The 27,257-nt window shown below is 42.4% G+C and overlaps 2 protein-coding genes across 3 annotated transcripts in view; one reads left to right on the forward strand and one right to left on the reverse strand.

The window, feature by feature from the left end:
• Nucleotides 1-11,408, forward strand: part of MSH6 (mutS homolog 6) — a 13,316-nt gene extending 1,908 nt beyond the window's left edge. The window contains exons 2-9 of one of the 2 annotated variants that reach the window (XM_010134469.1): nt 1,584-1,759; nt 3,192-5,757; nt 6,673-6,938; nt 7,499-7,616; nt 9,367-9,456; nt 10,325-10,479; nt 10,681-10,880; nt 11,327-11,408. In XM_010134469.1, the coding sequence (XP_010132771.1) occupies nt 1,584-1,759; nt 3,192-5,757; nt 6,673-6,938; nt 7,499-7,616; nt 9,367-9,456; nt 10,325-10,479; nt 10,681-10,880; nt 11,327-11,408 (3,653 nt within the window). The remainder of the gene's footprint in view (nt 1-1,583; nt 1,760-3,191; nt 5,758-6,672; nt 6,939-7,498; nt 7,617-9,366; nt 9,457-10,324; nt 10,480-10,680; nt 10,881-11,326) is intronic. The other variant, XM_010134470.1, reaches the window with a different exon arrangement.
• Nucleotides 11,409-11,460: 52 nt separating this feature from the next.
• Nucleotides 11,461-27,257, reverse strand: part of FBXO11 (F-box protein 11) — a 39,502-nt gene continuing 23,705 nt past the window's right edge. Inside the window, exons 11-22 of the mRNA XM_010134468.1 lie at nt 19,747-19,964; nt 19,347-19,432; nt 19,171-19,265; nt 17,992-18,114; nt 17,801-17,886; nt 17,372-17,448; nt 17,117-17,260; nt 16,112-16,222; nt 14,847-14,954; nt 13,373-13,481; nt 12,872-12,970; nt 11,461-12,793 (exon numbers count right to left, since the gene is read on the reverse strand). Coding sequence (XP_010132770.1) covers nt 12,664-12,793; nt 12,872-12,970; nt 13,373-13,481; nt 14,847-14,954; nt 16,112-16,222; nt 17,117-17,260; nt 17,372-17,448; nt 17,801-17,886; nt 17,992-18,114; nt 19,171-19,265; nt 19,347-19,432; nt 19,747-19,964 — 1,386 coding nt within the window. The 3' untranslated portion in view covers nt 11,461-12,663. The remainder of the gene's footprint in view (nt 12,794-12,871; nt 12,971-13,372; nt 13,482-14,846; nt 14,955-16,111; nt 16,223-17,116; nt 17,261-17,371; nt 17,449-17,800; nt 17,887-17,991; nt 18,115-19,170; nt 19,266-19,346; nt 19,433-19,746; nt 19,965-27,257) is intronic.

The raw sequence follows: 27,257 nt of genomic DNA on the forward strand, positions 1-27,257 counted from the left end.
TTCGGCCAAGGATACTGCTTCCAGACTCCCCCGTGTACACATCTGCGTCTCCGCGGGCTGCCAAGTTGCGTCTTAGGGGGAATATCTCTTAGATTCCGCTGCGCGTAGGGGCTGCTTCATCCGCCGCAGGAGTAAGGGGTACCGCTGGGTCCATCCATCAGGGCAAGACAGTTCATTAGACCACCCCCGCCAGGAATCGGCAGTAAACGGAGAAGGTCCTACCCATGTTGCAGAAGGAGTCTTTTACTGCTTCAGGGCACTAGCAGGTCTTGGACGTGTCTTTCTCTCCGTGATAACAGTCTCTCCAGTCCGAGGGCGTAAACTACAGGAGTCCTCCACGGCATATCTGATAGGAGCCGCGGACGACATAGAGAGGAGGGCAGATAGAGAGAGAGGGGGAGAAGCAAGCTGGCAAAATGGCGTCGAGACTTCTCGCACGCCCCCTTTTATGACTTCATTCACGGAGGCGTAGTCCTTCTTCCCAGAAGCCTGGGAGAACCACAGCTCTCTGGGAAGAAGAAAGCTGGACAACATGGGAGCATCCGGTTCCTCCATGTTGAACCCAGGACAGTGTCTCACTGCATTTGCAGAATTCGTGGAGATGTGGTTTGTTAGTGTGTTGCACTTGCACTGTAGAAGAGCTACTTGTAACCCCCCGCGTGGCTACTGCAAGCTCAGAGAAATGGCTGTGAAGGAATTCTGTTTGGCTTTTTCTGAGGTAGCTGGCCCCTGCACGTCGGCTGCCTTTTGCCTGCTGCCAGCTCAGAGCTGAAGCTTCCATTAATTCAATGTATGAAGGGATTTACCACAGTGGGTGTAAGGACCTGTCCAGGCGGATGCTACTGTCATCTGCAGCCAGCTAAACTCATGGCAGCACAGAAAGGAATTGCCCTTCCTCATCTACAGTGTCCTCTTATGTCCCCCTTCTGTCTTTCCCCAAGGTGGATATATAAGATGTTATATAGACCATGTATTTCTTAATCATGGCATCGAGATGAATCTCAGTGTCTTTGGGGACCCCATCTGGAAATGAGTCTGTAGGTGGGCTTTGTTCCTGTGTTCAGGTGGAGGTAGTGGAAGCGGGAACTGTGGTGCTCAGAGGCTATGGAAGAGGATGAGGAATGGTGCAGTTATTCCTAGCAGGCTGTGCTGGATACGGCGCAGTGTCCGGGTGCACTGCCGGCAGGATGGATGATCAGCTAATCCGGCTAATAGCTTGGTGTCGGGCCTGGACGCCTCGCTGCACTTACAGGAGCGGTCTGAGCGGCCAGCAGTAGTTGGTGTGCGGGTGTTTAGAGCTTAGCTTAGAAGTGTTCGGATGCGGTAATGAGTTACAGAAATAGAAGCGGCTCTTCAGCTGTTCATGTGCTAGGCAGGCGTTTCATTGGTGAGACTTTAGACTTTCTCCAGGGGTAGCTTCTCAGGCTGAATGAGCGATGGTGGGACGCGGTGGGAATGACTGGTAACAACACAGTGTTAGGTAATGATACTAGTTGTCTGAATACACTTAAAAGTGAAGCATGAACACTGACTAAAGGACTGGAGTAACTTTGGTTTGTGCCGAATCATTTGTGGTTTTACAGGTTCATCCGACGGGGAGGCGCTGAGGGGAGGTATGTTTTACAGTATAAAGCCTGAAATTAAAAGAGCAATGGTGCTGGCGGATGATGCAATGAGCAAAGATAAAGCTAAGCGGCTTGAACTGGCAGTATGCAGTGAACCTTCAGACGCAGAGGAGGAGGACGGGGAGGAAATGGAGGTAAAATTTTTCTTACTTACTGTCCTAAAACTTAGATGGTGTCTCTTGGAACTAAACATGGCATGTCCTGCAACTTTCTGGTGCAGTAACCACAGTTCATCTGCTCTAATCATGCACACGTATGTATCCATCTGTGTTTTGGGTTTTTTTTTGGTTTTTTTGTACTGCTTCTGTATTGTCAGGTGATATGCTGGTCTCTCACCTTTTCTAGTTTGAGAGAGAAGTTTAGTATCTCTTTGGTGTTATGTATGGTAAGGACTGACCTCAGGAGTTAGTCACTTTTGTAACTCTCTTCATTGATCATTCCCTAAGTAAACCCACTTTCTCACTCGTAAAGTACTTTTTTTTTTTTCCTGGTGCATCTTTTTATCTTCTCTATCTGCTATTCATATTCCAAGTTCCCCTAAGTTCGATCTGAAGTTTTAATTTGCCTAATGTAGAAATTTCTAACTTCTGAGTATCCATCTTAGGGCATTAACTTCGATTTTTGGAGCCTGCCCTCCTCTTATAGAGTAGCACTAAATTACAGTTTCTGGTACTGGTAACACCAGTCTGTTGGTGGGGTAAGTAAATGAGATCTTTTATCGTACTGTATTCACATTCTGTGGTGAGTGATTCAAATTTTATGCAGTACCACCAATTGCATTGGAATAGATTTTGTTGCGAAGAAATGAGGAAGTATGAGGAAGCTCTCCATGGGATAGTGGTTTTCCTTGCCTCCTCTGCCAGCATGGCTCATCTCTGTGTCTCCAGGGTGACGTTGCCCCAAGGGACAGCTGCCACTCGAAGCACTGTGTTATATTCATGGCAACAGTGCCGTGGCCACTGGCACTTTGAACTCCTTCCACTCCCTCCACTGCTCTTTTTCTTCTGCACTGGTGCTGGAGATCTTAAAGTTTCAGGCTGAAAAGGCAAATAATGGAGTTTCCTTTCATTCTGCTAGATGTGTGTGATCACCTTGAAGGTTACTATAAGGTAGTGTGTTTGTAGGTGGAAATGCGTAGTTAACTCAAAAAAAAAAAAGAAAGTCTCGGGCAACACTCACATAGGCTGATACTGAAAGGCTGCAAAACCGAATCACGTTTCTGACATAGGTCAGCACAGTTACGGAGGCGTTTCTCCTTTGTGCTGAATTTCACACACCATATGCGTTTTGTCCAGTTTAAGAGTTTGGTTCATCAGCTCCACTTATGCGAAGTAATGAACAAGGCTATTAAGAGTACAAAGAGGAGTAATTATGCCACTGGCTGGTAGCAGTTTGTTATCCAGAAAAAAAATTCAGTTCTGTGGAGGTAAATGGAATTGGCTGTGGCTCTGTCTCCTGCTTGAAGCATCATAACTACTGCATTATTGCATGTTCATGCGCTTCTTTTTGCCACAGCGATACCTTGTAGCCAGAATATTTTATAGGTAAAATAATGTATTTTTCCAGCAGATGAGTGAAAGTGCATCAGGCAACAGTGATGACTGCAACAGTGAGGAGGGTGACTGCAACAGTGAGGAGGATGTGAAGAGTAAGAAGCGAGTAACGAGCAGGGAAAGTGCTGTAAAAGCCAAAAGAAGAAGAGTGTTGGATTCTGACAGTGATCACTATGACTCTGATGCAGAGTTCAAACCTGATGCGAAGGAACTGGCAAGCAGTGAGGAAACTAGTAGTGGGGTGGATGAAAATGAATGTACTGACATAGAGACGGACGCAGAGAGTGTTGAAGAAAGTCCTGTAAAAGTCCCTTCTAAACGAAAGAGGAGAGAGATAAACAAGCCTGCTAAAAGGAGTAGCCTCGAAAATGAGCATTCCGAAACGCCCAAAAGAGCAGTAACAGTTTCTTTGGAAGCCAAGTCTAAGCTGACATCATTTGCTGCACCTGAAAGTTTTGAATCTCAAGCAAATGCTTGTGGCGGAGGCACGAGTGGCTTTGCAGCATGGGAACATGAGAAGCTTGATTGGCTGCAGGAAGGGAAAAAGAAAGATGCCCACAGGAAGCGGCAGGGTGACCCTGATTATGACCCACGTACTCTGTACGTACCCGAGGACTATCTCAACAAGTGTACACCAGGAATGCGGAGGTGGTGGCAGCTGAAAAGTCAGAACTTTGATGCTGTGATTTTCTACAAAGTTGGGAAATTCTATGAGTTGTATCATATGGATGCAGTCACTGGCGTTAATGAGTTGGGCCTGATCTTCATGAAAGGTTCTTGGGCCCACTCGGGCTTTCCGGAAACTGCCTTTGGCAGGTTCTCTGATGTTCTAGTGCAGAAGGGCTACAAGGTGGCCCGTGTCGAGCAAACAGAAACTCCTGAAATGATGGAAACGCGCTGCAAGTCGATGGCCCACCCAACAAGATTTGACAAGGTTGTACGCCGAGAAATATGCAGAATCATCACCAAAGGAACTCAGACGTACAGCATTCTGGACTGTGATCCCTCCGAGAACCATAACAAATACCTTCTGTGTGTTAAGGAAAAAGAAGACTCCGCCGGACAACGTGTTTATGGGGTCTGCTTTGTCGACACCTCGGTGGGGAAGTTTTATGTAGGCCAGTTCTCAGATGACCGGCACCGTTCGAGGTTTAGGACTTTGGTAGCGCATTACACTCCTGTGCAGGTACTGTACGAGAAGGGGAACCTGTCTGTGGACACACAGAAGATACTGAAGGGCTCGCTTGTTTCTTGCATTCAGGAAGGGCTGATCGCCGGTTCCCAGTTCTGGAATGCATCTAAAACACTAAAAGTCCTTCTTGAGGAAGAATATTTCAAGGAGAAACAGAACTCTGAAAATGGATGTTTTCTGCCCTCTGTAATCAAATCTCTGACTTCAGAGAGTGACTCGCTGGGATTAACTCCTGGTGAAAATGGTGAATTGGCTTTGTCAGCTCTTGGGGGGTGTGTCTTCTATCTCAAGAAGTGTCTGATTGATCAGGAGCTGTTATCGCTGGCAAACTTTGAGGAGTATGTCCCTGTGGACACTGATACTGCAAAAACTATGAGTTCAAGTAGTTTCTTTGCCCGAACTGACCAGCGGATGGTGTTGGATGGAGTCACCCTTATGAACTTGGAAGTCCTGCAGAACGGAACCAATGGAACCACAGAAGGCACGTTGTTGGAAAGGATTGATTCTTGTTGTACACCGTTTGGGAAGCGACTCCTGAAACGGTGGCTCTGCGCTCCGCTTTGTAATCCTAAATCCATCAACGATCGCTTAGATGCTGTTGAGGACCTTCTGGCAGTGCCCGATAAAATGTCTGAAGTTAGTGAGCACCTGAAGAAACTTCCTGACCTTGAAAGGCTGCTCAGCAAAATTCACAGTATTGGATCGCCACTGAAAAGTCAGAACCATCCTGACAGCAGAGCCATCTTTTATGAAGAAATCAAATACAGCAAAAAAAAAATTGCTGACTTTTTGTCTGCCCTGGAGGGGTTTAAAGTAATGAATGAAATTGTCGATGTCATGGAAGAAATTGCCGGTGACTTCAAATCTAAAGTCCTGAAGCAGCTAGTCACCCGCAAAGCCAAAAATCCAGAGGGCCGCTTCCCAGACTTGAGTGCAGAGCTTAAAAGATGGGATACTGCTTTCGACCATAACCAGGCTCGGAAGACAGGAGTGATTACTCCAAAGGCGGGTTTTGACCCCGATTACGATAAGGCGCTAGAGGATATTAAAGCTGTTGAGGAAGACCTTCACAAGTACCTGGATAAGCAACGCAAATTGCTCGGATTGAAATCCGTGCTGTATTGGGGGGCAGGCAAAAACCGATTCCAAATGGAAATACCGGAGAGTGCAGTATCCCGTAATTTGCCTGAGGAATACGAGCTGAAGTCAACCAGGAAGGGATATAAGCGTTACTGGACCAAGGAGATCGAGAAGATGCTGGCTGCACTGGTTAACGCTGAAGACCGCAGAGACGCAGCACTAAAAGACTGTATGAGGCGTTTGTTTTACAACTTCGATCAAAACGGCGAGGACTGGCAGACAGCCGTGGAGTGCATCGCGGTGCTGGGTAAGAGGCTTCCTTCGTTCCTACACTGCTGTATAGGAAACGATGAAATCTGGGGTAGCGCCGTCTCCTGTATCCCCGCCTCAGGACTGGTGCGCTCTTGCACTGTACATTTTCTGCTGACATGAGGCACTCTGGGATGTCTTTGTTCCAGGGAAAAATGAAAGCATTCTCTGAATACTGCTGGGGAGAAGGAGGAGGGCAGGCAGGCAGGCAGCCAGCGTTCTCCAGGAACGGATTTTCTGCGCGGGCTGGGATTGCTGGGAAGCAGCCACTTGAGCTTCCCCCCAGCACCAGGGCAAGTGCGGAATTGATGTTCAGTAGAGAGGGAGGCTGAGCTGTCGGGCTGAGCTGTAATGCGTGTCCATCAAGTCTCTAAAGTCACACAGCAATCTCATTTTGTAGGTGATCAGCTTTTAGACCCTCAGAGCGAGGCTAGCTGAGGGAGGCTGTGCAGCTGCTTTCTGCTAGGCCAACGGGCTTTGTACTATTTATATAAATTTATCACGGCAACTTTCAAGCAGTGTTATCATCTTAAAGTAATTCGCTGCCGGAGACGCTAATTTCCTCTTTACTTGTCTTGTTCCAAATTAGAAACCAATGCAAGAAAATAGTATTTTATACATGTAGGTTAAATAACTTTTGAAGTGAAGTGGGTTTTAAAAACTTCAAAACTGAAAACCAGAGGGGAGGATTTTTCATCTGACATCAGTAGAAATCTGGAACGAATGAGGAAGGACATTATAAATATCCCCCCTTGTTCTTCTGGAATACTTCTTGGGTGTTTTCCTTAACGAGAAAAATGAATGGAAATGGAAAAATTGTGTTTACAAAAACGCTATTCAGTGAGTAAACGCTTTGCAGTCAATGACTAAAAGGTGAAAGCGTGATTTACTGGAATTTCTCTTCATCTTACAGATGTCTTGATGTCCCTTGCTAACTACAGTCAAGACGGTGATGGACCGCTGTGCCGACCCGTAATTCTGCTGCCTGAGGATAGTGCTCCTCCCTTCTTGGAACTTAGAAATTCCCGCCATCCATGCATTACAAAAACTTTCTTTGGGGATGATTTTATTCCTAATGACATCGTGATAGGCAGCAAAGATGAAGATGGTGGTAGCGAAGCCTCCTGTGTGTTAGTAACTGGCCCAAACATGGGTGGCAAATCTACGCTCATGAGACAGGTGATTGACTCTCCACGCTAGATCCAGAGTTTTGCATAAAGAAATTACGTGGCTTGACTGTTTACACACGTCAGAGGAGGTCCCAGCAGTGGCTTTCAGGATGTGCACCCAGTGCAGCAACTGCACTGTGAAGACAAAATACAATCTGGTACAAAATGCCCACGTTCAGACAGCAGGTTTTTTTCTTTCAGTGAGGAATTAGTTTTATTTCTCTTATGAGAGGTGGTTGGGAAAAAGTGATAGAGTATCGTTTACATTTTTGAAGCAGCCTTATCCGGGACGTGGCATAATTTGGTAGAAGACACGTCTGCAGGCTGAGCAAGGTGAGAATACAGTGGCAGTGGGGAAGGCAGCAGGGAGTTTGCTTTGCAGACGCTGCCTGCTGTGCTAACGTGCTGCGCTGGGAAGTCTTTCGGAGGAGTTTAGTCCTACCTGAGATCACAGTGCTGCAGCCTGGAGCTGTTAAAACAGTCGGAATCTGTGTGTACTCTAGCCTCTGTGTGGAGCTGAAGCTCCAAGCACATAGTACCGGTGTAAATGTTCTCCCGTTTGTTGTGCAGGCTGGTCTCCTGGTTATAATGGCTCAACTGGGATGCTACGTACCCGCCCAAGTCTGCAGGCTCACGCCAACTGACAGGGTATTTACAAGGCTCGGCGCCTCAGACAGAATTATGTCAGGTGAGTTTCTGCAAGCCGGGCGTCAAAAGTGCTTTTGCCACCGAGCTTCTTTTCCCGCTTTGAGGGGCAAGTTGGGAAGGGAAGGTGCGTTGATTACGCAGGGAGAGCCGGGCGCCTGATTTCTCTCGTTGTTCAGAGTAGAAGCAGGATTTTAGTTACACTTGACTTGTTTGGTTGGCCTCCCTTATTTTTGACAGACACACGAGCACTGTTTACCAAATTTTACTACTAAAAGGCTGCCTTCCAACTGGGAGCAAGTCTGAGGAATATCTTTTTGGATATCGTGCAGTTGTTCGATTGTGTTCCACTTGTTCAGGCAGCTGTTGTGCAGCTGTTTTTTGTACCTTCGTGCAAGGACTAGGGGATGCTTGTTCCAATCAGAACGCCTGAAATCTGGTTTCTTGGAAGCTGGAGTTCACCGTTCCAGGGGTATTTTCTTTCTTCCATGGGGAGGAAGAGAGAAGAGGATGACATGATGGGAATGGGAGAGTCTGCTTGTGGTCACAGGTGAAGTGTCATGGGGCTAGAAAAACAAAGTATTTTTTGTGGCGAGAGGAGTATCACAGCTCGTTTACACATTTTCTGTGATCTTTCTGCTGAAAAATGTGGGTCAGTGAATATGAAAGGAGTTAAGCCTGGTGAACTTGTTGCACATAAGGAATTTGGAAGTGAATCATTCTGAGTTCTTAAGTAAAAAAAATATTTACACTTCTCCAAATCAAGGCTTTTCTTCGCACCCAGAGAATTTTATTAAAGCTTTCTTTGCCCAGCTATGTTCTGCTTTTAGTTTCAGTACAAAACCAAATCTTCAGAATGAAACAAGTGCTTATGGTAGAAATAAAAGATGTCCTTTCTGCAAGATAGAGGTGGTCTAGAAAAATGCAGCATTTTCAACTTTTTGTCTAAGAGCTGTTCTTTTCCAGCTATGTGCACAAATGTTTTAGCATTTCACATCATGCGGCTGAAAGCCGCATGGCAGAACTAGCTTTGACATCTGAAATTACTTTAATTGCTGCTGCACGTGACTACTTGGGATGAAACCTACAAAACCCGGGTAAATCTGGACGTTACACGCGTGGAATTATCGCGTGCAAGTCGTGTCCTTCTGCTGGTAATCTGCTAAAAGCCAACTCCAGGTCTAAATTTCAGGCCTTGCATTATCTGGGCTCCTGGATCTCCTGTGAGACATTAAGTCCGTATCAGCAGTGTGTTTCTTCTGTCATACTTCGCTCCAGTACGTATGAGTACAGACTTAATTATCTGATTAATTCATTACCTTATGATATCAAGAACCCAACCAGTAAGTGTAGGCTCTGAGGCTTTTTTAAGATTTTTCTGCTTGCTTTTTCACACTGAAAAGCCACACACCTTACGCCTGCCTCGTGCAGTCCGGAGCAAGAAGGGGCAAAAGGTTCTTCCCCCCTTGTACCGGCAGTGCCCCTCTTTTTGTCCAGCTGGAACAATGACTTAGGCTGTTAAAAGCAGACAGTGAGGTGGCCGAACACTGAATTAACTATTGTACTTGTGATCAGGCCTGCACTCCTAAGCAACCAAAACCTGCTTTTTCTGGCAAATGGAGACCCACCGTTTTCAAGCTGGGAAAAAAGCTTCATGTTTTTGTTCACCTTCAGCTTGCTGTCAGGTTTCGGTTTTGATTCACCGACGCTGATTAAATGGAAGTCTAGTTGTGGCTTTCAGTTCTTGTGACTAATTCATGGTGCTTTTTTTTTTTTTGTTGCTTCCTGTAAAGGTGAAAGTACCTTCTTTGTTGAATTGAGCGAGACTTCCAGCATTCTCCAGCATGCAACAGAGCACTCCCTTGTTCTTATGGATGAACTGGGTAATTGGTCTGTTTTGTAATAGATTGGAATTCAACCCAAGAAGATGGAGGCTCCCTTTTTACGAGAAAAAGACAAGGGGTAACGGGTACAAGTTACTCCTGGGTAGATTCCAAATGGGCATGAGGAAGAGTTTTCTCTGTGAGAATACTCAGCCATTGGAATAGTCTCCCCAGGGAAGTGGTGCATTCCCCGGTGCTGGACACTTTTAAGATCTGGCTGGGCAGGCTGTTAGGCCACCTTGTCCAGACCATGCTTTGGCCAGCAAAGTTTGGACCAGATGGTCCCTGAGGCCTCTTCCAAGCCGGTGTTCTGTGATTAAAGACTAGCTGTAAGGCTGTTGTACTGTCTAAATGGCAACCGAGTGCTCCAAACAGGGGCAGTTTTAGCATTAAGTTCCTCACGTCTAACTGGTCACTATCGATGTAATTCTCTATGTACTTCCTAGGAGCTCTGGGAACTCATACACCACCCTCCAATCATTATTAGCCTATTTCTAGCTGAGTTTTCATGCTTTCCATAATTAGAGAAAGCCAGTAGCAAGTCTCAAGAGAGCTGAAATGTCTTCTGTGGTGCAGAAGAGAGAGTGATCGTTATGGGGCAAATACTCAGGTCCCTTCTCTCTGCTTCAGGTGGCTCTCGCTGCCCTCTGTCAATTTTCAACACAGCAAGGAGGGTGGAAAACAAACTATGTGAAGTGATACCTGGCAACAGCACATGGCATTCAGCTTCAGGAAAGCATCTTTGCTTCTGTTCGAACAGTGAAGGGAGTGGGGGGTCTCTCTCTTCAGCAGCAAGTAAACTATGGATTGAATTTACTTTGCTACTTCTGTTCCTGAGCATGCCAAAGCTTTTCTATTTCTCCTCCAGGCAGAGGCACAGCTACTTTTGACGGAACGGCTATAGCGAGCGCAGTGGTGAAAGAACTTGCGGAGAAAATCCGGTGTCGGACTCTGTTCTCCACGCACTACCATTCTCTGGTAGAGGATTACTCGCACAACCCGGCTGTGCGCCTCGGCCACATGGTACGTGCCAGTGTCACGCACAGGCCGTGAGCACCATGGGACAGGATTTTCCCTCGTGGCTGGCAGTTGTCATGCTTTTCTGCACTCTTCTGCCCAGAGTCACAGAGGTGTCCTGAGAAGAGGAGGTGATGTTTCATGCATTTGTTATATTAGTCTGTAGGTAAGGAGTACATACACTGACTTGTAACTTCCTCTTTCTAGGCATGTATGGTTGAAAATGAGAGTGAAGATCCAAGCCAGGAAACAATTACGTTCCTGTATAAGTTCACTGAAGGAGCATGTCCAAAGAGCTATGGCTTCAATGCAGCAAGACTTGCTAATATTCCAGAGGAAGTTATTCAGAAGGGGCACAGAAAAGCAAAACAGTTTGAAAAAACGACCATTTCACTGAGAATATTTCGGTAAGGCCTTGGTTCTCCATTTTCAAGCTGCAAAGGGGGCAGTTAAAACTGTGTTTGTGCATTTCCAGTGTACTTTGCAAGCAGGTGGGAATTACTGAAGCCTGTCTACAAGAGGGCAGGTATGGTGAGTAATGCAGTATTTTAAGCCCTGGGTGCCTGTGCCAGTCTCTAGGGTGCTGGACTGGCTGCGACTGAAACGGGTGGGAGTGCCTGGATCAGCCCAGTGCTGACGGCTGCTGCCGAGTCCTGGGTGTGCTCCAGGGGACAGCACAGCAGTCCTGCAGCCTGCAGTGGCTGCCTCTGCAGCAGGCAGTGATGGCTCCTGGCAGCCCTTACGCCAGACACAAAATGGCATCTGTGTCTCCTACTGTCATCCATGCCAGTAATGAGCAGCTTAGGCTCTGCCTAAGTGTTCTGTCAAGCTGACTCTAAATCCTGTCCCTTAGGTATCTGTGCCTGCTGGTGGATGGTGCAACAAGTGATGCAAATGCTGTTCAGAAACTTACCGCTATGATCAGTCACCTTTAACAACAAGTGGTTTTGTACTGGCGGTTTCTCAAAAAGGTGGTATCAGACAACGTTATGATCTAATAAACTTTATTTTTTAAAAATGACCATTTTTCCATTGTCTTTCCTAGGAAATTAAACCCTTTAATTCTTACCTACCCTCTACATAATGGTTATTGAGTACTCCACAATATATTAAGTCTAGATGTTATGGTACATGCATACACTTTCAGGCTGTTGATTACCCACTGTCACCAATACACATAAATGGAAAAAAGCTATGAAACTGTATAGGGCTGTATATATACTTGTCTCAGCTTCATTAGAGCAGGAAATTGCTGTGATTTTCCAGCAGGTTATGTAAGTAATGTCCAGACTGTTCAAAAAAAACTATGAACAGAGTAAAGTACAAGACTGTTTTGAGGAGACTTTCTACTGTGTACTTTAAAACATAGTAAAATTTCTTTCACAAAACTTAGTTACATGGGTACTTTGTTTTATAGTGCATTAAAGTCGAGGAAGTCTCATTAAAACACTCGCTTTTTTTGTTAGGGTGGTTTGAGTACAGACTATTGCTGGGCCAGGGAAGGAGATTATTCTAACTTCAGAGGACACCAGAAAAATTGCTGGATATAATTTAAGATTAGTGTTTTCTCTTTCATAGAAAGAACGTACATACTGGGACATGAGTACAGTTACAGCAAGTCTAGGTGTGCTAACAAAACAGGACACATTCAAGTACAATAAGATTTTTTGCTTGAAATTAGAAACAAACTACATGTTATTAAAGCATTAAAATCATATTTCTCAATCTGAATAAATGTTAAAAAATCAAAAGAAATGCAGAAGTGCTAGCTCACATTTTTTACCATGATACAAAAGCAATTGGTACCCATGTCCATAAAGGCAGCAACAAAGAATGCTGCTTGTCTACAGAATAGTACTACTGCAAATTGGACTGCGTGTCAATGCTACTTGTAAAAACACCAGCTTTCGGAAGTTGGTATCTGTACAAAATTGCAGCTTATTTTTCTTCACTTCTGTCCCTTCAAAGTCTTTGTTTACACAGTAATGCTTAAAACGCCCAGTTCTGTTATCCTGAGTCAACATATTGCCACTTTCTTTTTTGGTAGGTTGAGCTCCATAGTGTCAACACCTCACACATCCGCTTTAATACAGTCTCTTTCTGCAGAAATGGGCAAGTATAACTTCCTCCAAAAAAAAAGTTTTAACAGTTATGATATTAGAATGGCAGGACTTTCTTTCTGAAAGGAATTCAGTTGTGCTGCAATGTGTTAGATTCTATAGGTGGAGCAGAGTCATATAGTGTATCTGTATCATGTGTAGGCTCTCCAGCAAGCGTACAGGGATTGGACAGTGTTCCAGCACCACAGTCACAGAAAAACCTGCGAAGAAAGAGAGCGCTTTAGTTTCTGCTTTACTTGCTGTGTCAAAATCGCTCAACGTACTCGTCTGAAACATACCTATCGTGTCTAATGAATTCTACGTCATGTCCTTGGTGGCACTTCTTAATGCAGTTCACACATATGGCATTACGGTCTGTGGTGTTGCAGGTGTGACATCTGAAGTAGAACACATCACGTTAGGCATGAATCAAGAACTGCTGAGCCGAGTCAAGCGCTCAGGGAGGGTGTGGGAGCAGAACAGCACTAAAGAAAGGATGTGCACAGGACTGTAAGACGAGAATTTTACACGAACTTTGATTTCATGGCACACTTTCAGTTGCTTGTTTCAAAAAAAGCAGTTCTGCGTAATCCCGGGGCTCAGGTTCACAGAATCGGTGTATTTCCCTCAAGCCCACAGTTAATTCATGATGGGAACTTATTTTATCCTCTCCTGTGCAGTTGAGGAAAAGCACGCATCTGTGTGCTGCCAGACATGGCAACTGTTTTAGGGGTCACGCTAGAAGAGAAAGTGTGTGTATTGGAAAACCTTACTGTAGGTGACAGGGAAGAACCTGTTACCTGTAGAAGTCATGCATCGGGTAGCTGGTGTAACTTGAAATCTTATATAAACACTGGCCTCTACTGACAGCTTTTTCTATGGCATCTTGATTGTTCATTATTTTGTTATCTGTTGGGACAAAAACAAACAACCAACCAAGTACTAATCACACTCGGATCAATGACTTTTTTTTCTTGAGGTGTTAAGCGAGGGCAGGGGGGAAGCTTTTCTTAAGAGCTAAACCCAATAGGAACAGTTAGTTCTATGCCTGTATTTTACTTTTGGCATTTAAGCATATCAAATCCTCCACGTCCGATTACAAGGCAGATGCCCAGAGAGTGCACTCCTCACCCCAGAAAGACTTGTTCGTTGCACACATTGCACAAAAGACCTGACAAGCCTTCATTTAAATACTCTTTGTGGACATGTCTGTGAATAAATGCTTAGAGAAACAAGCCTTCCTATCGGGCTTGTGTTTTCTGTTGAGGAGTCTGAAACTCCAACGTCTGAAAGCCTCTGGTCTAACATGAGGACTTTTACACATCCCTGAAAAAGCAGAAAAGAAGAGCTTTTCCCTCGGGGGAGTTGAAGAATAAGGCACTTTCCAACACAATGGAAGCGGGAATTAGGTCTGACCACCTCCAGTATTTAAAAGGTGTCCAAGGCAGAGGGAGTTTTATGATCCCCTCTGTTATTCAGCTACTAGATGTTCTATCAAGTCCCAAAGTGCACCTCAGACTAGTTTTGTCCACTCCTAGTAGCATCACAGCACTAACTGACGCAGTCAGTAAGCTCAGGAGCAGGGAGCCAGAGCTCGTGTTCTACATGGTGTAAAGAATATACAGGAAAATGCACAGAAGATACAGCCAAACAGGTAAAAATCTGCAAACTGCACCCTTCTCTTCTCGAATAACCTCCTGAAGCTGTCTTGGCATTCAATCCATCACTCCAGTCTCCTCTTAAGAGCGTCCTGTCTTATGCTCACTCTCCCACTACACATGGCACTTTTAAGTATGTACACTGTTCCTTTTTTATAAAAAAATGATTTGGTATTGGCAATATTCATGCTTTTAGATCCCAAAAGCCAAGCGAGGCATGTTTTTTTACTGGACGTTTGTTTTCAGGTATGTGACAAAGCCTTTCCATTATACTAACTTAGAACTTGAATGTGAGATGGTCCAAAGACTTGTAACAAGTTCGGTAACAATTCTGGGACAGAAGAGAGACGAGCAGAGGTTTAATCACCTCAGTAGCCTTAGGACCTAGTCCTCTTAATAATCTTTAGTAACCTTAAGTTACCTTTGAAAGTGTCTGGCTGTCTAAAAATCTAAGGTAGCTTAGCTTGGCTTACGACCTTCAGCTGAAACTCTTGGTTATAACTCAGCTTAAGGTGGTACCAAACCTGAGCAAAAAGTGGTACAACAAACCTAAATCCCAGCACCAAATAAAAAATTGCAAAGTGAACAAGCACAACCAACGAGGGCTCAGGCTCACCTTTCATTGTGACATTGACACCAGATGCTAGAAATAAACCTCCAAAGCGGTTGTTGAAAATCTGATTGCCCTCTAATGTTGCAGTTGCGTGGTTTGTTATTTCAATACCTTTATTGGGTCAGGGGAACAAAGAAGAGAAAAGAAAGTGGGAAAGTTAAATCCTTAGCGATTGTGCATTTGTACATCTCTCGTGGTCCACAGTTTTTTCATTTTTAAACCACCATAAATGCAGGGAAAAAGGAAAATGACATAGCTAAGAAACTGCCCTGTAAATAGCTATAAACCTGAGGTTCAAACACTTCTCTGGAGTCCTTTCAAAGAGCTGCAAGCTGGGACGCATGAATTCTGGTAGCAAAAACATGCTACTAGGTTACCTGATAATAAAACGGTACTACAATCACATGTGTTTTCAAGGATTATGTAATTTTTGTGTGCTTAAAGTTGTCACCTTTTTGCATATTTTAAAGTTCTTGTGCACATACCTTACCCTTTTTAAAATATCTGTTAAAAAAAGTTCTCAAGATGGGCACCTAAAATTCATTTCTTTAAGTCTTAGCTTTTATCAGTAACCCGTCTCTTCCAAGTCATTTGTCCAGGGCTGCTCTTGACAGCAACCTATCCTTCCCCCCCACCACACTGAAACAACACCTTTAGAGGCTCTTCTCAGAAAACTTGCTTCTGAAAGAAAGATGGGAGAAAACTCAAGAATGCAATTTTAGTTGGAATGGAATGGAATGCAAGACGTATGGAACTGCAATCATTAAACAGTAAATGGCACAAAAATCACTATGAAAACATTCTTCATCTCTTTTGGAGTAAGAAATGCTCTTTTTAATAACTTTCAAGTTGGTGGAGTGAGTTGAACATGAGACCAAATCCCTCTCTCTTTAAAGTGTATATTTGCTGTTTCCCATGTTTTAAAGCAGTGATAAAATATTCAAACCAGCATCCAGCAGATCAACTATAAATAGATCCTAGACAACTTCATCAGTTACTTCTAAAATAAAATGATAAAGTATTTCACAGAAAAATGAGAAGGCAGACTATGTGTGGTTTCTCAGCATGCTAGTAATTCCAGAGGCTGCTATAAAGATACTCCAGCTACAATTCTGAATTCTCAAATGATTTCTAGAATACACCGAAGGATATCCCAATTTCTGTTAAAATGTCTAAATACTGTGCGGTAAACAAACCTCAAGACTGAGCCTTGTGAAGAGCTTACTCTAAGCTCTAACACTTCAAAATTCAATTTAAACAACACGAACCTGCAGCAAACCCATCGAATATTCGATTTTTCCGTAGCACAGGGTGGCTGTTGGTGCTGATAAGAACACCGGCTTGCGCATTCCTGAAGATATCATTCTCTTCCAGAAGACCTACGACAGACCAGCAAACAGGACATTCGAGCTTGTCAACATTTCCTTTCCTGTAACCATTCTGTGAAGTATTTTCAGAACATCTGATGTATCGTCACCCTGTTAATTCCTTTCACTTGGGAAATACCCACCAATAGCACTGAGAATAGTGGTACCAGTTTAAAGTAATTCTCCATGTATTTTTTCAGAATACAGACTAGAATTTGGGATCGTATGCACCGTTACAGAAAACTCCATTTTATTTTTGAGGAAACGCTAAGACTTTCCACTTTCCAAATTTTTCTAACCTTTCTTCTGTTCTTGTCTTCTAAAACGATGGCAAAGCAAAGCTAAGTTGCATTTTTGTTACAGGATTACTTTAAAATGCTTAAATTAACATTAAAGCTCACTTACAGCAAGTGATAATCTAAAAAACACCGGAAGCTGATACCAGGACACACGGCAGTCAGGGGATTTCAGCAGAGGACCGGTTCTGATTTACAAGTATACAAGAGATTCTTTAAAGATCTGTCTTTTTTCCCCCCTAAATCTTTGACACTGGCAGAACCCGAACTGTTCTGATGCATGATTTTGGCTACGTGACTCGAATTCAATACTGTCCTTCAGTCAAACGGCGAAGCTTACAAAAGCAGACTGGATAAAAGGACTGTCCTAAGCTGAGATCTCACAGTCGTCTTGAGGGAGATTAATAACCTCTCTGCATGCCACAGATTTCAATATTACTGATGTACTTAAAGGCTAAAAAGCTTCTGTGTATGTTTGTTTTAACTATTTTATTACTTCAGAAAACAAAAGCTAGGTTTCTAAAGAGCACTTTTAAAAGGACACTGCTTAATCTGAAGTTAAACTCTTATCCAGGAATACTCAGTGTATGCCAGTAAGGGAAAAAACTACCTCTTCCCCCATTAAATATACAGATGCCTCCATCTCTTCCATCGTGGATTTTGTTTCTTCTTAGTGTAGGATTACTGTCTGTTTTAATCCATACACCAGCCATTGCATTATCAAAAATTTCATTGTCTTCTATAAATCCAAGCCCTAAAATTGAAGGAAGGGTGGAAAAAAATAAAATCAAAAAGGATAATAAATGGGAAAACATAATATTGCAGTACATAAACAATTCCAGGTAAACATGAAAAACAAACCTACCAGAATTGTAGACAAGAATACCACCATTCTGACCACCCCAGATCTTGTTGCGTCTAATTTTGGGGTTGCTTCCAGTTCTAGAGAGAAATGTAAGTGAAGAAGTAACTTCAAACAGTTTACTATCTCCCAAGGCCAAACGTTTAAAACACCTCTACAGAAGTGCCCCCCAGATCTCACTGCTGAAAAATCTTACTAAGATACAGTCATTTCCAAACATGGACACATTTCAGCTTTAGACACTTCAAGGGCCACACGCTCTAATCCGTATCCCGGCAGTATCAGTAATAACGTCCTTGAAGCAGAGGATATTCAGACAGACTGCATTTTTTAAAAAGGTAGTTTCAGAAACAAAGTGGCAAGAACAGTTAAAAAGAGGAGCACAAGACAAGCTAGGTCTGTTTTCTGACATAAAATCAGAATATATTTTACCTTATCTGGACCCCTGAGTACATGTGATTATAGATGTCATTGTCTTCCAACACGCCATGTCCATTGTCATAAAAATAAACTCCAACCTAACACATTGAGAATTCACTTATTAGTTCCAGAGTAATGAAGTGTAACAACACTGATGAACTTTCTTCTCTACGGCCCCTTGGTAAGCGCGGAGCAGAACTCACTTGTTTCCCACTGTGTATTCTGTTTCTCCTCAAGACCGGAGTGCTCCCTGTTGTCACCCAGACTCCAGCCAAGGTATTGCTGTAAACTTCGTTTTCCTCAATCACACCTTGTCCTTTTTCATGCTAAACACAAGACAATTGAAGAGTTGAGAGAACCTGCTAACTGCCAGTACTGTTTTTCTGGCTGTACCCACCCCTCCCCAACGCGGCCTCTTTACAGCAAAGCAATTCTGTTCTATTTGAGCACCTGTTTTCACTCTTTTTTTTTAAGTAACAGTACATCATATTTTTGAATGTTTGCCATGAAACAAAGAACACTCTGGAAGTAAATCACTGCATGCAAGGCTCTGCAGTAGTGCTTGCAAATGCCTGCTAGCTGTTGGCAGAAGAGGTGCCTCTGCAGTGCCACACTGTGGCATGTGGCACTTAAAGCTACACCCAGCCCTGACCACCAGGCTGACAAAGAACGGGCACATCTCTTACAGTGAATAGCACGTGGTTGTGCTTTCAAGTAAAGCAGCAGTGCTCTCGGTCAGGGTAAGCTGTTCTGGTTCCATTTACAGAAAGACTAGATGAAGCTACATGCTTGCTGCATTAGCTGAACCTCAGGTAACTTTTGGCAGAAAGATACACAAGTATTTATCAAAATCTGACACTGCTTAAGGGAACCTGACAGCTATTTTCAGGTCAATTAGCAGAGCCCTTGCACGAGCTGGAAACTGAGCTTTAGTCCTCACTCTTACAATACACAACCGTACAGCAATTGCAACGTGTATCATCCTGAAGGAAAAAACAACAAACCCACAAACCAACAATTCTCTGAGGTTAGTGGTAAACACATTACACTCCAAAAAAGCTGAACAGATTTCTTTTTTTAAAATGACAAATCACTATGAAAGCTAAGCCTTTAAAAAGCTTTTAAGCAAAAAATGGTGAAATTCTGTCATCTAGCCCATTTTAAATTTTTTACTCTGTAATAGAAATAATTTAGTGACATTCATAAAACCCTTCATCTTTTAAATACCACCAGCAGCTTCAGCCTATTATAATTAACCTAGTTTATAATGTAAGAAATCCAGTCATTGTGAGCACAATCGAACGTTTCACACCAAGTTCCCTTTTCCAGCATTTATGTGAACAGAAACCAGGTTTGTATGCCTGGTCGTCAGCAATACTTACTACATAAATCCCACCATGTTGACCATCATGAATCTTGTTGTGTCGAACTATGGGACAGCTGTTTGTTCGAATCTGTATTCCTGCTAATGCATTACCTGTTAACGAAAATGTTATTTAGGACAACTTACACACTGGTTTTTCTCATAATTCAAGACGTCGTAAGCAAATCAGCTTACCGTAAATGTCATTTCCTTCAATAAGGCCTCTTCCATCACCAAAGATATACACACCACCTTGATTCCCATTAAAAATTGCATTGCCCCTAAGAAACAAAAGTATCCGCACCATGAAATTATGATCATACGCTGTACAATTCCATACACGTACGTAGTCTCTAGGACTTTACAATATTCAGATTTAAAATAGAGAATTTCTGTTCTGTCACTTTGAGAAATACATAATTCCAAGTATAGATGCAGATTAAAAATGCAGTTCAACTGTGCACAGACAGCAATTTAATTTTTACATATACGGAAGTGCTTCCAGTTCATGAAAAATAAATGAGATAAAATTGCACTTTTCCCATCCCCATCAAATCTATTGTAAGTAGTCAAATGTCAATGAGGAAAATGGTACCTTATTGTTGGGTCACTGTTTGAGGTAATCCAAACACCTGCAAAATTGTTTGCATAGATTTTGTTCTCTATGAATTGTCCTCTTCCTTTTTCATGAACGTAGATTCCTCCAGTCTGACCGTGATGGATTTCACACCGAACTACCGTAGGATTGGCATATGCTTTCACTTCAAAACCCGCTATCCTGTTTCTATGTATGTTGCAGCTCTCAAAATAGCCCTGAAGACGCAAAACATGCAGTTTCCTGTAAAAGTCCTTTTTAAAATGAAGGCTATTCCCTCCCCTCTAAATACAATCCTCATTTAAAAGGAAACAGTACCAGAACTGAGAATATCTACACACTTACAGAGCTAACTAAATCAGCTACTGTCACTATATCGTTTCCCCCCACCCCAACTCAAAAATTACCCAGTAATTTTTCCACGGCTGGATTGCCTGAGCAGCCAACTAGAAAACCTTTTTCCCCCTCCCCTTTTTTTAAATGCTGTACACTTCCATTTAGACATTGCAGTAGTAGAAGTGAGTCTGCAACAAAACTGTATTTAAACAAATGCTTTATAAACAGCATAGCTACGGGAAAAATAAAGTTAAAAAAAAAAGACATTCCACACAGCCAGCCCAGTCATGTTCCTTCTGCTATGTCAACAAGTGCTTGTGTAGCGGCACAACGAACTGCTCCACCTGAAAATTCGTCTGGTTAAATGGTTGTTTTCTGTCCAATAATATCTCCAGTTCTAGTTCATTCCAGAGCCATGCAAAGAAACTGAGTCGGTCCTTTCAGAACATTCTGATGACGTGGTTTTAGAACATTTTGATACTAAAATCCAACCTATTCTTTGAGGAGAACTTTAAGGGCATTATATGCCCATTTTGCCCAACTGAAAGAACAGAAACTAAACAGCTGAGAGGAAGCATCTCTTCCTGGAGATGGCAGACAATCACCAAGTGATGTATTTCAATTTGTGGATAGCTTGGATGCAAGCTCCTGAAAGCTCCAACCAAGACTATCTCCAGTGGACAAGACTAAAAACCGAGCACATGACACTCATGCAAAAGATCCCCTGCTAATGAACTGATAGCAGGTATATCGGTAAAGCACCTGACCCAAAAGGAAAGGGGCACCTGACTTTCATTGAGCTTTGGCACCCTCATAGGCACCTCATCCAAAGACTGTTTCTCTTGTAGTCACTTTAGTTACTTAGTCTCATTAATCTTAAGAATTCTTTTACTTGCAAGCTACAAATAAAGAACAACTCCTCCTACTGCTCAGTGTAACTGGATTCCAGTGTTTGTTCTCACGTGACCTATTACCAGGAGCATCTCAGCCCCAGAGTTTCTACTACCTACCACATGGAAATTACCTGAGTTACTGCCAACCTACGCAGAAATCACTCTGTTTCACTATCACATATTTTTGTTACAAAAAAAGTGGACATACATACAGTTCAATGAATAAATCAAGACAGCATGACTTCTCTCTACTTTGAAGACTGCAGCCAGGAAAGGCACTGCATTGATTAAACATCCTCTGAAAAGGTACTATCAGTCTGCACAGCTTGGTTCCCAAGGCCCCTCTGGGTGACAAATAAAGTCAAGTAAAAAAAGCCTGCTTTCTATAAATATTCCAAATAGATTTTTTTCAAGGACTTCGGATTAGATTTCTTCAGAGTGAGTCAAGATGTTTTCAGAGTTCTCAAGGAAGCCGCACACTAACAGACAGGGGAACCTAAAGACGACCTCCTCAGAAATACACCTTTGTGCATCTTTGACACTTCTCATCCCAAGCGGCACCAGTTTTCCCCCTGCCCTCATTTTCACTTAAAATGAAGCCCTCAGAGAAGCTTAAGATGACAATTTGCTCTAAAGTAAAGCTTAATCCTCGTCACGGAATACATAATTTCAATTAAAATATTACTATACATGGTCTGTATGTTTTTAATTACTTCACACATTATCTTCCCTTTGAGTGCCAAATACATTGCGACTACAGCAACATAATGAAAAGAGTTCTTTCAGATGCACTTCACCACAGCTATTTGAGATGCCATGTAGAAACTGCAAACAAGCAGAGCCTTGATCAAGCGGTCAGCAATACCTCTGTGAGCTTCAGCAAGCTCTGTTATTTAATAGTGAAGAAATTTTGGTACAAATACTTCTAATTCTTGAAACAAAATCATATAACTGCGTAACTTTTAAACTTGCTTGGAAATGAAGTGAAAGAGAAGGCTTCTTCGCTTCTGCTTGTGTCCCAGTGTATTTACATAATACCTAATTTCAGAGAGGGACAGAAGAGGTAGGTGTAGATTATTAATGTACTCTGCCCACTATGTCCTAGAATACCATAACATCACTTGACAGCGGAGTACAAGTGTCATGTCTTCAAAAGGAAGAAAATGGAGCCTTCAAAATGATTGCTCTTCTACCTTCTTGAGAACAGCAGGACCACTGATTCAGGAAAGGGAATTTGCCATAAGCCTCTGAAGGAAGTGCTCCTCAAAGCCATTCCTGGAGATATTTAAGGGATATGCAGATGGTGCTGAGGAACATGATTTACTGATGACTCGGCAGTGCTGGGTAAATGGCTGGGCTTGATGATCTTAAAGGTCTCTTCCAACCAAAAGGAGGAGAAGAAAAACAAAAACTGTACCTCAGATTTCTTTATAAGGCTGACTTCTGGGTCAGGAAAAAAAAAAAAAATCAAGGCTTCCTGCAAATTTGAGATCCTGTAACATTCAAAATTAATGAAGAGAAACTACATTAAAAAGTCCAGTTCACCCCAAGCACAGTCAGCTTAAGCTGAACTGCTGACTTTGAGCCGATGCTGTCAAACCAAGTTTATTTCTGCACCTGTTGAGACCACGTCTGAACACCTCCCGTGCGCGCAATTATTAAGTGGAATTTCGTTAAACTGACAGAATTGCTGTTTGTCAGAAAGATGTGCTCTTCCACAGTCCTGAGCAACCACCTCATTCCCAAACTGCCTATTTCCTATGCTGTTCTCTCTTGAAACCAACAACTTGTTATCTCTTCCAGCTACCGCAGCCGCTCCCCTTTAAAAGGCACTCTGCCTTTGAACTATATTCTCTCAAAGACAAGTCTTCCTCTTTGCTTTTTTTTTTTTTTAAAGTGATGAACTTCTGGATCCCAAGAATTCACATATGAGTTCAGACATTTTCTTCTTGGAAGGTTAACAAATATTTTGTTAACAAGGAAATTGAGTTTCCTTGTATGGAGTTAAATGATATATTATCCACCTGGCCCACTAATACTGTTTGCAAACCCAGAGCTTGCTGCCAGATCCAGGTGTAGCCAGTAACACCATCAGAAACACTGTGCTCCTTTCTTTCCATTTCTGTCTGACAGCACACACAGGCTGCCCCGCCCACAGCTCTTAAGCTCCATCCAGCTGTCGGGCAGCTCTAGCCCAGATCCTTTATGAACACTCTGCCAGGCTGCTATTAACATCAGGAAGGTCGTCAATACTCCTCCTTTGCACAGAGGGATTGCAAGCCTTACATTGGCTCCACCTCCTTCAAATGATTTTCAGGTGTGCTGGGTATTTTACTTGTAACCAGAAGCCATCACAAAACACAATTCATCAACTAGCCGTAGAAGAACCGGGAGGATGCAGCACCTGGCAGTACCAGGACGGTTTAAGAAAGAGGCCCCTGTGATCAGTAAGGAAGAAGGAATAAGGGATGCATGTGGGAAAAAATACTACAATCTTCCACAAAAATACCAAGTGTAAGGAGACTCAAAATTCCTTAGCAGTAGCTTGCACCTTGAAAAATCCTAAATATTAAAAAGTAGCTCTGTACACAAAATTTATTTAAAATACCAGGCAAAACATTAGTGTGGGCACAAGATGACAGCTAGAGACAGAAAGCGTGGGCAAGAACACATCGCTGCAGCCTGTTAAGATCTGAGCACAGAAAGTAATCATAAACAAACACCACAGTAATGGTGATGTTGATGTTTCCATACTACTTAGTGTACAGAAAAAGCTGATGTGATGATAAAGAAGTACTCCCGCACAGCTGGACACGCTCAGAAGACTTTTTACATCAAGGCTAACTCAGTAACTGAACTTGGATTTTTTTGTTGTTGTTGTTTTCTGCATTTTATCTTGTCTAACAAATACTGCTTTGAAATGCATTAAGGTTAAAACTTGTAAGCAATGGGATTTTCACTGTTTTTCTTAGAGACACTTTCTCCCCATGTATTTCTAAAAGGGCTTTTTTTCTGTCTCAGATCACAGCATTACAGAAACACAGAGGTATTTCATGTTACTGTTTGAACAATCCAGGTACTTAAAAAGAAGAAGAAAAAAAAAGGTAATTGTGCAAGCTTTAACACTTCCTAAATATTTATTGACACTTGTATTCCCAACAGGGTAAGAAAAAACAAAACAGGAGGCCAAGATAGAAAGAAATGTACTGCGAGAGTATCTGACCGTATCAACTTAAAGAGCAATAATAAGTGTGACTGACAGCATAAAAAAAATATAAAAAATTGCCTCCCAAAGCCTGGAATGGTCTTTATTGGAGAGTTGGTGGATGTTATAAAAATCCAATGCAGCATGAAGAAAACCACATTCAAGACGAAAAACAAACCCTTTATTTTTAGCGCATAGGAAAAATTTGCTATTGCAGCAAAAGGCCAGCTGAGTTTTTATGTATCTGCATAGAAACTGGCATAAGCTTCATTTATATGTTTTGGCCTCTATATACACGCTTCTTTAAAATTATCTGATTTGTAGTATTTAAAAGACCGAGCTGCCAACCAGTCACAATCACCCAACTTAGACACACGCTACTATGCTTTTCTGTCATCAAAAAGAAAACCACAAGCCATAGTGCTACTCTTCTCATTTGGAAACCAAGAAAATGCCTAGATCTCAGTTTTAAACTATAAAATTACGCTTATTCTTCCAGTAAATCAGAGCTTCTCTGTTTTTTGCATACAACAACTAAATACAATTTATGGCAAATGTCAGTTGCCTGCGATGAGTTACCAGACAAGAGAGGCCAGCTAAAGGCACTGAGGGCTGCCAATGCCACACTGCATTTTTAACGGCTGCTTGTTAAACACTTGGCACAAGCACTAAGGCAAGCCTCAGAATATTGCCAGTTCAGAAACAAGAGGTTAACTTTCTATGAGTATCAAAACACAAAGAGTACAAAAGCATGAAACTAAAAAAACCAAAGCACACTCAAACCTTTCAGAGCCAGCTCTCCAGCACAGAAACCCATGGGTAAAAAACATGTAGGGTAGGAATTCAGCACTAGAATGTAGTTATCCCACTTCAAGTCACAAACAATGCAAAAACCCAAAATACACACCCAAAAGTAACAGCAGGGAAGTAAAAGAAGTGAACATAGGAAATCCATCAATTTGTTTAGGTATGTAGGATTTGTGTGTGAAAGGCCCCATGTCCCTTAAAGAGTACGTCAATATTGCCAATGACGTCATTGCATCAACTCCATAACTAGCACGATACAGAACAGAGGATGCCGCCAAAGCAGACTCCGAGATGGAAAGGGGTGGGGGGGGAGGGAAAGAAATCTTTCAAAGGAGTTTATGACTAAGAAAGATCTCAATAATATTTGCAGCTGAGATAAATATTATTCACATGTTCTCTTTAATGTGCCAGTGTTTCCTTTGAACAAAAAAAAGAGAAAAATTTATTTCTATTCCATTTTGCTTGTGATATCACAGTGATCACACTGCTGGAACAGGCATTCCACCAGTAAGAAAACAGATCAAATGCACTTTTATTTAAAATGAATGAAGTGAATTTGGTCTGGCTTTTTAATTTTTAAATATTTCAGTACTCATATTTAATAGTTACACTTTAGTACTTAAAAAAGCAGCAGCTCCCAGCCAGACTTTCCAATTAACCCTCAAGGCTACATACAGACATCTCCCCTCCAGCAGTTACTGAAGCACTCTCCTTTACTAGCTTTTCTATAGCTGAAATCACTTCACTGTGCATTTCTGACCCTGTTTAAATCTTGGCAGGATGTATGGATACATGCATCCACTGAAGCGGATCAGAAGCCCTTATCCACTACATTAATACAGCTTAAATGAAGTGGTGTCAGTGTCCAAACAATGAGATAATACAAAACGAAGACATAACGTCCAAAGTTTGCCTCCACTCTTTGCAAAATGGCCGAACAACTACATCTCTAGAGAATATAAAATCAGGTAAAGAAATTGGTCGGAAGACTCCTAGAAGGGCATTCTTCTGGGCTGCTATAATCTTGCCCAACATCGAATATGCCGTTAGGATGTAACGAAGAGTGGAGAAGAGGTACCTAAGAGTAGAATCCTGCCACGTTTGACCTTCCGCTGGCAAGAAGATTTTAAGCCAGCAGCAAAATGAACAGCAGTCCATAACCTGTTTACCCTCCACTGAGACCAGAAACTGCAGCTCAAAGAGCCATAACTAGTGGTGCACTGCTCCTTTATCCCTACCCCTGCAACAGCGTGGGTGGAGAGGAGAAACACCTCACTGGTTTCTAGCCACAGTGGATTTTCTGTTCATACTGTTTCCAGACTGCCACCACTCATCAAGAACCCAAACAGATCTAGGTTAGAACTATGGCAATAGAATAAGTACTTACAAGGGAAGGAAGATATCCTAACAAAGGGAAAAGAGATCCATAGTTTAGCCAACCTAAAAGCACCCCGTCAGGGATCAAAATACTGACCTTCAAAACCCAGCTGCTTCTCCTCTTTCTCTTACCCATGAAAAAACTGCATGTATTTTTTCTGAAACTTTTGCTATGTAATATATTAGCTATAATTGCATTAATCATTCATCAAAATTAGAGACATTTATTTCCCCAAAGAAATGTCTTATTATGAGAGACTATAATTTTATTGAAAAGGCATCTGAGACCTAGCCAACAGTCCAACATATAACACACGGTGCAGAAAGTCCTCACGTGGAAGTTGAGAATGAAAGCTAAAGCAATTTAGTACCTGAATGAATAATAATTTTATTTAGGAATAAGACCACTTTAAAATGGTGGACAACAGCTTCCCTGGAGCAAGCATCAAATGTGTCTAAGGTAAAAATGAATGTCTACTGTTGTTAGATCTCTGAACATACCAAATACGAGGTGGGGTGACAGCAAGATGAAAAACACAAGGGGTATGGAAGGAACAGCAGATCCAAAGGTCAGAAGATAAAGTGAAAAAATAGAAACAAGAAAACAGAGGTCCAGTTTGCACCCAAGCTATATCTGCAGAAGTGTGACGTGGGACTCATCTTTCTCAGCTACTCAAAGGCATTAGTGTTCCATGCTTGCATTTTTACAAGTATTTTTAACAAGTGTTATTTTTCTTTCTCAGGGACTAAGTAAGCTCTGCCAGCAAAACTACTACTTAGATGGTAAGAGATATTTACTTATGAAGAACATCCATGGGTGTAACGTACCAGGTCTAATTAAGGCCTTTGTGCCAAAGAACAGGCCTACTGAACATTCAGGCACAGCTTGCCAA

Source organism: Buceros rhinoceros, unplaced genomic scaffold (genome assembly GCF_000710305.1).
Source record: "Buceros rhinoceros silvestris isolate BGI_N320 unplaced genomic scaffold, ASM71030v1 scaffold1594, whole genome shotgun sequence".
NCBI classification, from domain to species: domain Eukaryota; kingdom Metazoa; phylum Chordata; class Aves; order Bucerotiformes; family Bucerotidae; genus Buceros; species Buceros rhinoceros.